Source organism: Rhinoderma darwinii, chromosome 7 (assembly GCF_050947455.1).
Source record: "Rhinoderma darwinii isolate aRhiDar2 chromosome 7, aRhiDar2.hap1, whole genome shotgun sequence".
In the NCBI taxonomy this organism is placed as follows: domain Eukaryota; kingdom Metazoa; phylum Chordata; class Amphibia; order Anura; family Rhinodermatidae; genus Rhinoderma; species Rhinoderma darwinii.
The window spans coordinates 105,962,788-105,976,230 of NC_134693.1; the positions used below are offsets into that span (position 1 = coordinate 105,962,788).

The following is a 13,443-nucleotide window of genomic DNA, read 5'->3' on the forward strand; positions in this document are numbered from 1 at the left end:
TGACATTGGGAGACCAAATCAGAACAGATACATTAAGCAGAATAAACAGCAGATGGCCTATAGTACAATTGCCACAGTAATATATTGTGTTGTAATATATGTAAAATATTGCACCTATCTGTTTATATGGAGAAGGTGTAAATCATTACATTGAGATGGTAGAGTATGAAGCCTCTACTGCACCTCCATATGCCTCAGATTTCATACGGGGGCATACAGAGTTGTTTTTCGGAATATGAAAAGGTCGGATTTTGTATGAATATCTACGTACACATGGAGTCTGTATGGCTCTGTACAGGGTCTGTGCCAGTGGGCATGAGCCATAACTCATTCGTTTGGATTTGTTTTATGCCTTAGGTAATGTAGTTAGAGAGAGAACCATAGACGTGACTAAATGGTGAACACCTTTTCTTCACTGCTAACAAACACCAGTGATTTTATATCTGTTATTATCTTCAAGGTAAATTAATATAATTATATAGTTTGTATATATGAAATCTATGCTCTAACAGTGCATTCATCTGGAACAGTAATTGCACGGCATAAAGCAATACCATGTGCCAGAGTGCTACGCCAATATGGTAGCATGGCAAACCGCATGTAAGTACTTGCGTTTTTTGCCTCTATTTTACCACACATTTTTTTACCTAAACCAGAGCCCTGAAAATTTGACTCTCCATCGCACCATGGTCATGAATTTGATAGTATGGAAAGGAGTCATCAAATTGTAGTCATTTATATTTTTTTTAGAAATGACAGTAGAATTCCCCTTCTAAGATGACCTGTCTCCTCTCCTGACATGTTTGTTTTAGTAAATACTTGTATTCTCAATGAAATAACAATTCTGGAGCATCTTTTATTAGTATTCTGCTTTGTGCCGTTCCTGTTGGGGGTGTGCTCCTACACAGCCTGACACTGTCCAATCAGTGCTGAGACTCTGTAAGGACACGCCCCTTTGACAAGAGGAATGGTAACACCCAGTTGTCAATTTAATAATTAATTTATAGGATAAATTGCACAGTGCAGAGTTCTAAGGATACATGCTCCACAATTGTTATTTCATGTGAAATAGAAGTTCATACTAAACTAAATATTTAAGGAGGGGTCCCCTTTAAATTATGGAAATTTCATGCCAAAAACAATCAATGTTGGAAGTAACAATTACAAGTGAAAAGTTAGAACACAACATGATGTAACTTACAAAGAGCATCAACTCAGCAACAGAAATACAAACAATTATGTATGGAAACCTGGTAAAAGGTCCTTCACTCACTGTTATGTTCCAGGAGCAATATGGATATGGTGGGTAGTAGAAAGGGTAATAAGGTGTCCTGAGATAGCCCTGGACATGGAATCCGTCCTTCAACACAATGCTCTCTTCACAGGCTGGTAATAGAAATAACTATTTGAATTTCCCATTACAGAATTCAGCAGCATATCTATAAATGTAACTCAATACCAAAAAGTATTTTGCTTAGTAATGTAATCAGGTTAGAGTAATGAAATCAACAATTTCTCTGTAAATAAATCTCATGCTACAGCCTCTGGTAACATCACTATATGGTTGGTACCATTAACTCCTTACCGTCACAGCCATTTTTCCTTTTCCTGTTAAAGGCCATTTTTATTTGTATTTTTTCATTTTTGTTTTTTGCTTCCCACCATCAAAAATATACAGCTGACACCTGCGGTGAATGAAGCAGGCTCAGCCCATTAGCCAGATATATACACTCTCCCAACTACAGTGCATTTGAAAAGTTTTCAGACCCTTTCACTTTTTTCACATTTTGTTATTTTGAGGCCTTGTGCTAAAATAAAAAAATCCCAACCATTCCACACTCAGTACCCCATAATGACAAAGTAAAAACAGAATGCTTGAAATTTTTGAAAACGTATTAACAATGAAAAACTCAAGTTTCACATGTACATAAGTGTTCAGACCCTTTGCTATATCACTTGGAATTTAGCTCTGGGGGCCGCCCATTTGTCTAGATAATCTTCTAAAATGTTTCTACACTGTGATTGGAGTCCACCTAAGTTCATTTGATTGGACATGACTTGGAAAGACACACCCCTGTCTATATAAAGACACACCCCTGTCTCTATAAGGTCTCACTGCTGACAATGCATATCAGAAAGACAAGCCATGAGGAGGAAAGGACTGCCTGCAGAGCTCAGAGACAGAATTGTGTGGAGGCACAGATCTGGAGAAGGGGAGAAGGCTACAAAAAAATGCTGCTGCACTGAAAGTTCCCAAGAGCACAGTGGCCTCCATAATTCTTGAATGGAGGAAGTTTGGAACAACTAGGACTCTTCCTAGAGCTGGCCACCCCACCAAATGAAGTAATTGGGGGATAAGGGCCTTTGTTAAGAGAGGTGACCAAAAACCCAATGGTCACTCTGGCTGAGCTCCGGTGTGCAAATGGGAGAAACTTCCAGAAGGTCAACCATCACTGCAGCACTTCACCAATGTGGGCTTTATGGCAGAGTGACCAGAAAGAAGCCTCTCCTCAGTAAAAGACACATAAAAGCCAACCAAAAGTTTGCAAAAAAGCACCGAAAGAACTCGGACTGTGAGAAACAAGCTTCTGTGGTCTGATGAAACCAAGATTGAATTTTTTTGCCTCAATTCTAAGCGTCATGTCTGGAGGAAACCAGGCACTGCTCATCAACCCCCAATACCATCCCTACAGTGAAGCATGGTGGTGGCAGCATCATGCTGTGGGGGTGTTTTTCAGCGGCTGGGACAGGGAGACTGGTCTGGGTTTAGGCGAAGATGAATTGAGCAAAGTACAGAGATATTCCTAATGAAAACCTGATCCAGAGTGCTCTGGACCTCAGACTGGGCCGAAGGTTCACCTTCCAACAAGACAATGACCCTAAGCACATAGCCAAGACAACACAAGGGTGGCTTCGGGCAAACTCTGTGAATGTCCTTGAGTGACTCAGCCAGAGCCCTGACTTGAACCCAATCAAACATCTCTGGAGAGACCGGAAAATCGCTATCCACCGACGGTCCTCATTCAACCTGACAGAGCTTAAGAGGATCTGCAGAGAAGTCTGGCAGAAATTCCCCAAATCCAAGTATGCAAAGCTTGTAGCATCATACCCAAGAAGACTGGAGGCGATTATCGCTGCCAAAGGTGATTCAACTAAGTACTGTTTAAAGGGTCTGAATACTTATGTCAATGCAATATTTTAGTTTTTCCTTATCAATAAATTAGCAAAGATTACTTACATTCTGTTTTCACTTATTATTATGGGGTATTTAGTGCAAAATGATAGGGAAAAACTTGAAATTTTTATTTTATTTTAGCACAAGACCTCAACATAACAAGATGTGAGAAAAGTGAAAGGGTCTGAAGACTTTCCGAATGCACTGTATGACGTGTACATCCAATGTCGGGAAGAGGTTAAGGTGGATAGAGTGCTTAAAACGTTTATGAAATGGTTAAAACACGTAGCGTGTGCAATAATTTTTTATTGCTACCTCCAAAATTAAGAAAAAAAATAAAACAACTTTGCAAATAACCTCTAAAAATATCTTACTGTTTTGTGTATATATAGCTCTTCTGCAGATCTGTGTGTGGCTCTGTTTACAAACTACAAATAAACCTTGTGTGTATTCAGATCTTACAGTCATATGTTACTCTCCTACATTCAGGGCCGCACCCTACATGAGGTGACATGAGCATCTCGTCTTAGGCGGCGGCCTGCTGCCTCTTCGAGGGGGCGGCGGCAGCGCCACTGAAACCAGTCGCCGATGCCACCCTTTCCTGCACTATAATTGTACCTGCGTCTATAGGATGCATATACAATTACATGCATAAGCGCTGAATGGCAGGTCATGGAACGTGCCCCACTATTCAGCGCCTTTCAATGACGTAAGTGGCGCGATGTCATCATAGCGCCGCTTGCGTCATTAATTCACAGGGCAAGGCAGCCCGCCAATCAGCGCCTTTCAACAACGCAACGTTGAAAGGAGCTGATTGGCTGGGCAGAATGACTTGCCCTGTCACTCAGCGCCTTTTAATGACACAAGCGGCGCAATAACGTCATTGCATCGTTCAGCCCCAGCAGACCTGCTCAGAAGAGAGCAGGCCTGCATTGCAAGGGGACAGCACAGGTTTAGGTGAGTATGTAAACTTTTTTTTTCTGTTAAAGGTGTGAGGGGCTATATGTGGGGCGCTATCTACAGGGGGGGCTATATGTGGACGCTATATGTGGAGCATTATCTACAGGGGGTGGTGGCTATATGTGGAGCAGTATCTACAGGGGGACTCTATGTGGGGGCTATATTTGGAGCAGTATCTACAGGGGGGCTGTATGTGGGGGCTATATGTGGAGCACTATCTACAGGAGGCTATATGTGGAGCACTATCTACAGTGGGGCTATATGTGGAGCACTAGCTACAGGGGGTGGGGGCTATATGTAGAGCACTGTCTACAGGGGGCTCTATAGGGGCACTGTCTACAGGGACCACTATATACACAGGGCTCTATGGGGGCACTATCTACAGGGGACACTGTGTGTGTGGGACACAGTGTATGGTGCTATTATAATCAGTGACAGTGTATGGTTCTATTAGAATTAGAGGTGCAGTGTATGGCGCTATTATATTTATGGGTGTTGTGTGGGGCACCATGAGAATTTTATCTTCGTTTATAGGTGCAGAAATGTTTGGAAAGTGTGAAGCTGAAGACATCTGAGCGGAAAACCTCAGAAATGGGCATGGCTGGGAGAAGTCATCATAGAGATCTGGACCGGATGGAGACGTCACCTGTGAGTCACTTAAAGAGGCTCTGTCACCAGATTATAAGTGCCCTATATCTCCTACATAATCTGATCGGCGCTGTAATGTAGATAACAACAGTGGTTTTTATTTTGAAAAACGATAATTTTTGAGCACGTTATGAGCAATTTTAGATTTATGCTAATTAGTTTCTTAATGACCAACTGGGCGTGTTTTTACTATTTACCAACTGGGCGTTGTACAGAGGAGTGTATGACGCTGACCAATCAGTGACCAATCAGTGTTATACACTTCTCATTGTTCCAGCCCAGCTTCTTTCACTGCACAATCACGCTGTAACAATGGGCTAGAACAATGAGAAGTGTATGAGGCTGATTGGTCACTGATTGGTCAGCATCATAAACTCCTCTGTACAATGCCCAGTTCGTAAAAAGTAAGAACATGCCCAGTTGGTCATTAAGAAACGAATTAGCATAAATCTAAAATTGCTCATAACTTGCTAAAATTTTTTATTGTTTTTCAAAATAAAAACCACTGCTGTTATCTAAATTACAGCGTCGATCAGATTATGTAGGAGATAGAGCATTTATAATCTGGTGACAGAGCCTCTTTAATTTAAATGTTCATTCTGCCTCTAAGCAGTACTGTAGTCACTGTATGATCTACAGCGAGATAATGGGTGGTATTTTTTTAATTTATTTTTGTGAGGCTGCAAGTGATTTAGAACAGCCAGGGGGATGTCAATCAAGATCTGGGGGGCGCCATTTCAATTTTAGCCTAAGGCAGCAGAAAAGCTAGAATCGGCCCTGCCTACATTTGCTCCCACTTTATGCTGATCTACTGTCTACTAACTTTCTTGCAGAGCCCCGGAAAGTAGGGTCAAAATGGAGGATGGGCTTTCTTTTCTTAGGAAACCTCTTAAGATTAAAGGGTCTGTCCTAACGACAGATACCCTTCAAAGGAAAATTTGCCCACAACAATTACTATTTTTGTCTTTTTTCCTTTGAGAAGGGATCATTGATGTTCTGGATACAAGAACTAAATAGGTTATATATAATTATATAGGTTCAACTTTGAAGACAATTTACCTATAGAATTAATAATTAAGTAGTAGTCCTTCGTAAATATATTGTTTTCCTTATATTGTACTGATCCTAAATTATAGCCTGAATTATAATTCAGAGCTGAATTCACAATTCTGTAGGCTTTAGAAATTAAATTTTTCCAATACCAACCAGCAAAACCGTGGATGCAGCTCCTATAATACGCTCTCATCCAAACATATTGGTCTAGTTAAATGTTAGCTGTAGATTTTATTAATGCCATAAAAAACAAATTACTAGACCATACAGTAAGTTAGTAGTGTAAATGCAAACTAAACTGGTTTGTCAAAAATTTCCTCATTTCATCAGGAGGCACAATGTTCTGATGGTGCACATTTTATTATCCGAACATGTATTATAATGTTCTTCTAAATTATTATCAGAATATTTTGGGGATTTGCCTGAACATCAGTTTGCACTAATCTATGCTCCTATATTATTCTTACATCTTCCACCTCCTAGGGGATTGGGACTTTTTCCAGGGGTACATAGAAATCATAGGGCCCCATAAAAAAAAAACTCAGAATGGGCGCCACGCCACACTGAGATCTCCCCCAAATGTAATACGCTTTTGTAAAAATTAATTACCACCATTATATATATAGGGGAGTTCTGTATTTCTAACTGGAGCCATCACTGGGGGGCAGGCTGGGCTAACTTACTGGCAATTGTATAAATTTGTATACAGTGAGCTACTCTTAGTGGTGGCAGCAGGTAGCCGTAGAGTTCCTGCCCCTACCACCATCAGGAATATAGCAGTTATGTGCCCTGCTGGTAGCTACATTACATTACTGACTCTCTACATTAGGGAGAGCCGGACTATCTAGTGCCCCAGCTCCAATCTTGGCATTGTGCCGTGTATAACTTTGGCAGATTTCTATTAATGTGATCTAACTATGCAGACACTTCGCCAAACAGTCACTATCAAGTCTATCAATTGTCCTAATTACACAGTATGCAAAAGTATTCACACGGAGCGTTAAGTGAATATCCACTCTTAAACACAGTTATTTTTAATTTTTTTATTTAAATAGGTAAAAAGAAAATGTGTTGATTCATTTCTTGAAATATACTTATTGGAGTTGGAGCTCAGTTTTCTGATACAAAGCTCTGAATCCCCTGCATAGATCTAGAGTTAAATGATAAAATTCTGCTACCTCTAGGGCAGGGGTCTCAAGCACGCGGCCCGCGGGCCGCATGCGGCCCCTGGGGCTGTCATCTGCGGCCCGCGGGACACAGAGACGCTAGTATCGGCTCTGCTCCGAGACTCTGGAATTCCCTGACATCGCTGTCCACATATGAACAGCGATGTCTGGGGCTTCCCCAGAGCCGGAGTCCCGGGCAGAGCGCTAGTACAGGCTCTGCTCCGGGACTCTGTGGAATTCCCTGACATCGCTGCCCATATATGGACAGTGTGTCAGGGTCTTGCCCAGAGCAGAGCAGAGCGCTGGTGTCGGCTCTGCTCCTGGACTCTGTGAAATTCCCTGACATCTCTGTCCACATATGAACAGCGATGTATGGGGCTTCCCCAGAGCCGGAGTCCCGAGCAGAGCGCTGGTGTCGGCTCTGCTCCGGGACTATGTGGAATTCCCTGACATCGCTGCCCATATATGGACAGTGTGTCAGGGTCCTGCCCAGAGCGGAGCAGAGCGCTGGTGTCGGCTCTGCTCCGGGACTCTGTGGAATTCCCTGACATCGCTGCCCATATATGGACAGTGTGTCAGGGTCTTCCCCAGAGCGGAGTCCCGGGCAGAGCGATATTATCGGCTCTGCTCCGGGACTCTGGGGAAGCCTCTGACATCGCTGTCCATACATCGACAATGATGTCAGGGGCTTCCCCAGAGCAGGAGTCCCAGTGATGTCAGGAGCACAGCTGGAGTCCAAGGAAGAGCCTACTAGCGCTCTGCCTGGGACTCCAGCTCTGGGGTTGCCCCTGACATATCTGTCCATATATGGACAGTGATGTCAGGAGCAGAGCTGGAATCCCAAGCAGAGTGCCAGAAGCGGCTCTGCTCCGGGACTCCAGCTCTGAGCAAGCCCCTGACATCACTGGGGCAGCCTCTAGAGAGGGCACTGGGGCAGCCTCTAGAGAGGGCACTGGGGCAGCCTCTACAGAGGGCACTGTGGCAGCCTCTACAGAGGGCACTGTGGCATGATATACAAATGGGTGTATGGCAGTATCTGAAGAGGACACTGGCATTATCTAGGGGTGTGTTGCATTATCTACAGAGGGCACTGTGGCCTTCTCTACAGAGGGCACTGTGGCCTTCTCTACAGAGGGCACTGTGGCCTTCTCTACAGAGGGCACTGTGGCCTTCTCTACAGAGGGCACTGTGGCCTTCTCTACAGAGGGCACTGTGGCCTTATCTACAGAGGGCACTGTGGCCTTATCTAGGGGTGTGTTGCATTATCCACAGAGGGCACTGCGGCAGCATCCACAGAGGGCACTGTGGCAGCATCCGCAGAGGGCACTGCGGCACTATCTAAAACACTTAAACTGGAAAGCTGGAAAGTTGAAATAAGCACGTGGAGAAATATCTCAAATTTTAAACCTAGCGCTATTATAATAGTAATGTAGTATTATTATTATTATTCTAGTAATATAGTGTTATAGTAGTTCAAATAACTAATTGACTAACAATAATTTTGTATTGTATCAAATTTGAAAGTAATGCGGCCCGTCAACTTCCCATTTTTTCTATATGCGGCCCACTTACCCGGCCGAGTTTGAGACCCCTGCCCTAGGGGGAGCTTTATACATTGGATTAAAAATTAACAATACAGTAAACAAACAGCTCTTAAGCGCCCGCTATTGGTGGCAGAATTTTATCATTTATCTCCTACTATGCAGTGGATTTTAAGCTCTCTAATAGAGAACAGCAACTGTATACGGTAGTCCCTAGTGGGACTAATAAGCAAAAATAAAACTCAATTAATAAAGTTTACTTTTTGGAATCACTGTGTATGTAAAAGTCAGAACTATTCTAATATAATGTTATTTAACCCGCATGGTAAACGTAGGAAAAAAAAAAAAGGAAAAGCACCAGATTTGCTGTTTCTTGGTCACCTTAGCTCCCCAAATTTTTTTTAGAAAAAGTGATCAAAAAGTTGCATGTAAGCCAAAATAGTACCAATTAAAACTTCAGCTCGCCCCGCAAATCGATGGAAAAATCAAAAAAGTTATGGCTCTCAGAATATGGCGACACAATTTTTTTTTATTTTTAACAATTATTTTTAAAAGTGGTAAAACATAAAAAAAAGATATAAATTTGGTATCACCGTAATCGTATTGACCCGTAGAATAAAATGAACATGCCGCTTTTACTGCATGGTGAACACCGTAAAAACGAAACCCAAAAAAACAATGGAATCACTGTTTTTTTTCCCATTTCACCCCATTAATAATTTCTTTTTCAGTTGTCCATTACATTATATGGTACATTTAAACCTACATCTCCCTTACTCAAAAAATAAGCCCTCATTTGGCTATGTTGACTGAAAAATAAAAAAGTTATGGCTTTTGGTATGCGGGGAGGAAAAAATTTAAATGAAAAAACTAAAATTGGCTGCGTCTCCAAGGGGACAAATTCTCCCGACCACTTCAGAATATCCACAAGGAGAATTAGCAGCTTTTTATTTAATCCTATACACACATAAAGCTTGACAATGGCTTTATACTTGGTTTTCCACTTTCATTTGGCCATTTACATATATTCCTGCAGTTGGTGAAGCATGCCTAATGTATCTAAACGTTGCGCTAAGTAAACGTATAACATCTTTACTAAATATATGTCCTTGTGCAAATGGCTAAGCTGGCAATTTTTAACGGTTATGCTCATGAATGTAATAAAAGATGCAATGTTGTCTCCCATGTTGGCCATTATAAAAGTAAAGTGGATAAACTATTTATAAGCTCAAAGAATGTCAGAGTGAATCCATCATGTCTCACAAGAATGCTCCTTATTATGTACTACGTTATGTACTTCAGCCACTATATAGATGTGCAAGGTCACGTTGTGTTGTTTTTGCATTGAAAGTCATGTGCACAATAGACAAACAGCAATTCAATTTTACAGTTATATTATTTAATGCTTGGATAGTTTTCACTGTCTAAGGTCCCGTATAATATAGTTATCATATTTCACAGTTTTACAGGAACTTAATTGTCCTTGGAATTTTTCATACCTGGAAATCTCACTATTTTTGAATAAATACTGACCAATGGTGTGATTATCAGGATGGGTTCACACGACCTATTTTCAGACGTAAACGAGGCGTATTATGCCTCGTTTTATGTCTGAAAATAGGGCTACAATACGTCGGCAAACATCTGCCCATTCATTTGAATGTGTTTGCCGACGTACTGTGCAAACGACCTGTCATTTACGCGTCGTCGTTTGACAGCTGTCAAACGACGACGCGTAAATTGACTGCCTCGGCAAAGAAGTGCAGGACACTTTGCAACGTAATTTGAGCCGTTCTTCATTGAAGTCAATGAAGAGCAGCTCAAGATTACAGGCGTCAAAGACGCCTCGCATAATACGAGGAGGAGCATTTACGTCTGAAACGACGCAGCTGTTTTCTCTTGAAAACAGTCTGTATTTTCAGACGTAAAAGCCTCTCATCGTGTGCACATACCCTAAAAATGACAGCAATTGCACCTACTAAACAGCTAGAAAAAAGCTTGCTACCAATACTTCTCACCCTGTGTGGCCTCTCAACCATTCAACAGAGCCAAGTGGGGTCTCAGTCCTCACATTGAGGGGCATTTTAATAGGCACCCAATATGTCTGCAATAATTCTCAGGATTTTTAAATCTCAGGATTAACGCAAACCCATGGACAGAGCCCGCCGAATGCATATAATATACAATACACCAGGGGTGGACTGGCCATTTGAGCAATTGGGAACTGCTGAGTGTCCCACAGCATGATGGTCAGATCCAGTCCAAGTATTAATTAAGGTTTAATTACAGACGAGGGCATACGTTTCAACATTAGTGTCGGATATGCTAATTTGCAAGCTGACCGTGAAGCAGATTACTCTTCTCCCCAGTACCGGCCTTTACCAGACTGCTTGGCCACTGTAAATGACGGGTGGTGGACATTATCATAGGATATTGTGTAAGGCTTGTTTTTTATTGGGAAACTGTGGTCGGATAATGTTATAAAGGCGTTGTGGCTGATACTTTTATAGGGGTTTCCAGTCTATAACATGAATTACATATCCACGTAGAGGGGCTGTCAAGCCATAAGAAATTCTCAGGCACCCCCACCGACTAGCTGTTTTGAAGGGCCCGCGGCGCTTGTACTCGTTGTGGCGGTTCACAGTATTACATCCTGCTCCCGTAGAAGTAAACAGACTGTAATACTGTGAACCGCCACTACAAGTATGTCGGCGATTCACAGTATGAGCAGTGACAGTAATCGAGGGGAAGCAGCGCTCATATGAGCGCCGCGGACCCTTCAAAACAGCTGCCACATCAGGTGCCGCAGTACGTGCAAGGTTCTGGCTCTGGGAAGCATCTGGACCTTGTATACACCGCAGCACGCAATGAAGACGTGTGCAGCATCTTATTTAATCTCCTAGCATTGTACAGACCTTTGCCACGGCCAGATGGGGGGGGGGGGGGATCTGCGGAAAAGAGAAGGCGGTGAGTAAATTTTTTTTTATATGTCCAGTTGGGAAGGGGTTGCTCTGCACAGTGCCCGGCATTAACTTGCTACGCCCATGCACTCCTGCCCTTTTAAGGGACATTGTAGCAGGTATTGTGGCTTGTAATTTTATGGGACATTTCAGTGGGGAAATGTTAGCCAGTACATTTATGGGGGCATTGTACTGGGCAGTGTACCTGGTATTATTATGTGCCTGGTATTATTATTTGGACTATTTTTATGGGATGATTGTGCTGAGGGAATTGTGGAATTGTGGGAATCAGTTTTATGGGATAGTTTGGTGGGTACTGTAGCTGGCTTTTTCATGAGGACACTTGGGCTGGCAGTGTTATTGAGACACTGGCAAGTGATGTGGCTGGAACTGTACTAAGGGTGGCATTGTTATGGGGACATTGGCAAGTAGTATGTCACTGTTATTTAGCACTGTGACAGATATTGTAGATGACAATTTATGGGGACAATGTGCTGGATACTGTGGCAGGTACTGTTACGGGTACACTGGTTGGCACAGAATCAGGATCTCATTTATTGAGAAAATTAAATCAGTTCCCAGACTACTTGCAGCAGGCTAATTTTCTTCTTAATGCTCTAGTTTCCATAAATTCCCCCGGCAGCTCTGGAGCTTTCTCTTGCATAAAAATAATCTATTAATGACATTTTTGTTCGGGCACAGGGCGGGAGATCTAGCCTTCACCGAGCATCTGTTTATGATAACATAATGAATTTTGCATATGCCGTCTAGTGTTTTAATTGTGAAATCACGCTATACACCCCATTCGTTTTTTGAATTATCTGCCATCTTCTGTTGCTTTGGGCTATGTTGACACTACGGTCGTCATTGCTTTCCATTACTTCCAATTTTCAGTAATACTAAATTTGCCCTGTAACACATTGGGAATTTACCGGTCTAATGTTATATTTTCGCTCATCTTCCTCCCACTAGTTTATATTCCCTGCTCTTCCTTACTTGTGATAGGCAGAGGCAGCACTGTGAGCATAAATGGATCATAGTAATTGTACATTCCCTGCTTCCAAACAACCAGCATCGTGTTCCCAGAAGACAACACTTCAGACACGGGCTCCTGACGACTGCAGCCGTAGTGTCTGTAAGAGAGGAGTAGAGAACCATATGTTACATTTCCCATGTCACTGCACATTTCATATCACACCAGAACCTAAAACTGTCATACTAAAAGTATGCTACAATAACAAGAAAATATTATAATATCATTCAACATACTAGGACAAAATGCACCAGAATTCTGCAGCATATGCTGCGCACCACATTTATGAACTAGTTTAGACACTTTTTTCAACACATTTCGGGAAAGGGCGTGGTATAGCTGAAAGGGGGCATGGCATAAATGCGCCATAAATGAACCAAAAGTTTGTCACAAAACAACTGCTGTAAACTAAGCCAACTAATAAGTTGTATAAGGAGAGTGTCTTGCATTTCTAGAATGATAAAGCATGCTAGACATGTTGTTTATTTAAAAATATATATATATACATATATATATATTTCTTCAAAAAAATTTTGATTGTATTTTATACAAAGAGCCATTGAATTTCTGAAACTGAAGATACAAATATACATTTAGCAATGCGTCAGCTGAAAGGGGTTGCCCAAACTTTGGAAAACATTTTGAGGATGGAAGCAACCTGCAAGAAATAGAAGAAAAAAGCAAAAACCTTCCTGTTAAAAATAGTTTTTTGCAGGTTTATTCCATTTGTTGTTTAAAATGTTAAAATATTGGCCTATCCTTTTAGCCCAGGATTGCACACACAGTTTTGGTGAGGTTTTTGTGGCAGTTTTTGGTGCTGTTTTTTTTTTTTTTTTAGCTAAATACAGAAGTAGACACAAAAGAAAGTCTTTTCTTTATACCTTTCCACCCACTTCTGACTTTGGCT

At 41.9% G+C, this 13,443-nt stretch overlaps 1 protein-coding gene across 2 annotated transcripts in view; it reads right to left on the minus strand.

The window, feature by feature from the left end:
• The window catches only part of TMPRSS6 (transmembrane serine protease 6), an 83,741-nt gene that overhangs the window by 24,797 nt on the left and 45,501 nt on the right, over nt 1-13,443 (minus strand). For both annotated transcript variants that reach the window (XM_075833769.1, XM_075833768.1), the window contains 2 exons: nt 12,500-12,636; nt 1,274-1,386 (listed from right to left, as the gene is read on the minus strand). In XM_075833769.1, the coding sequence (XP_075689884.1) occupies nt 1,274-1,386; nt 12,500-12,636 (250 nt within the window). The remainder of the gene's footprint in view (nt 1-1,273; nt 1,387-12,499; nt 12,637-13,443) is intronic.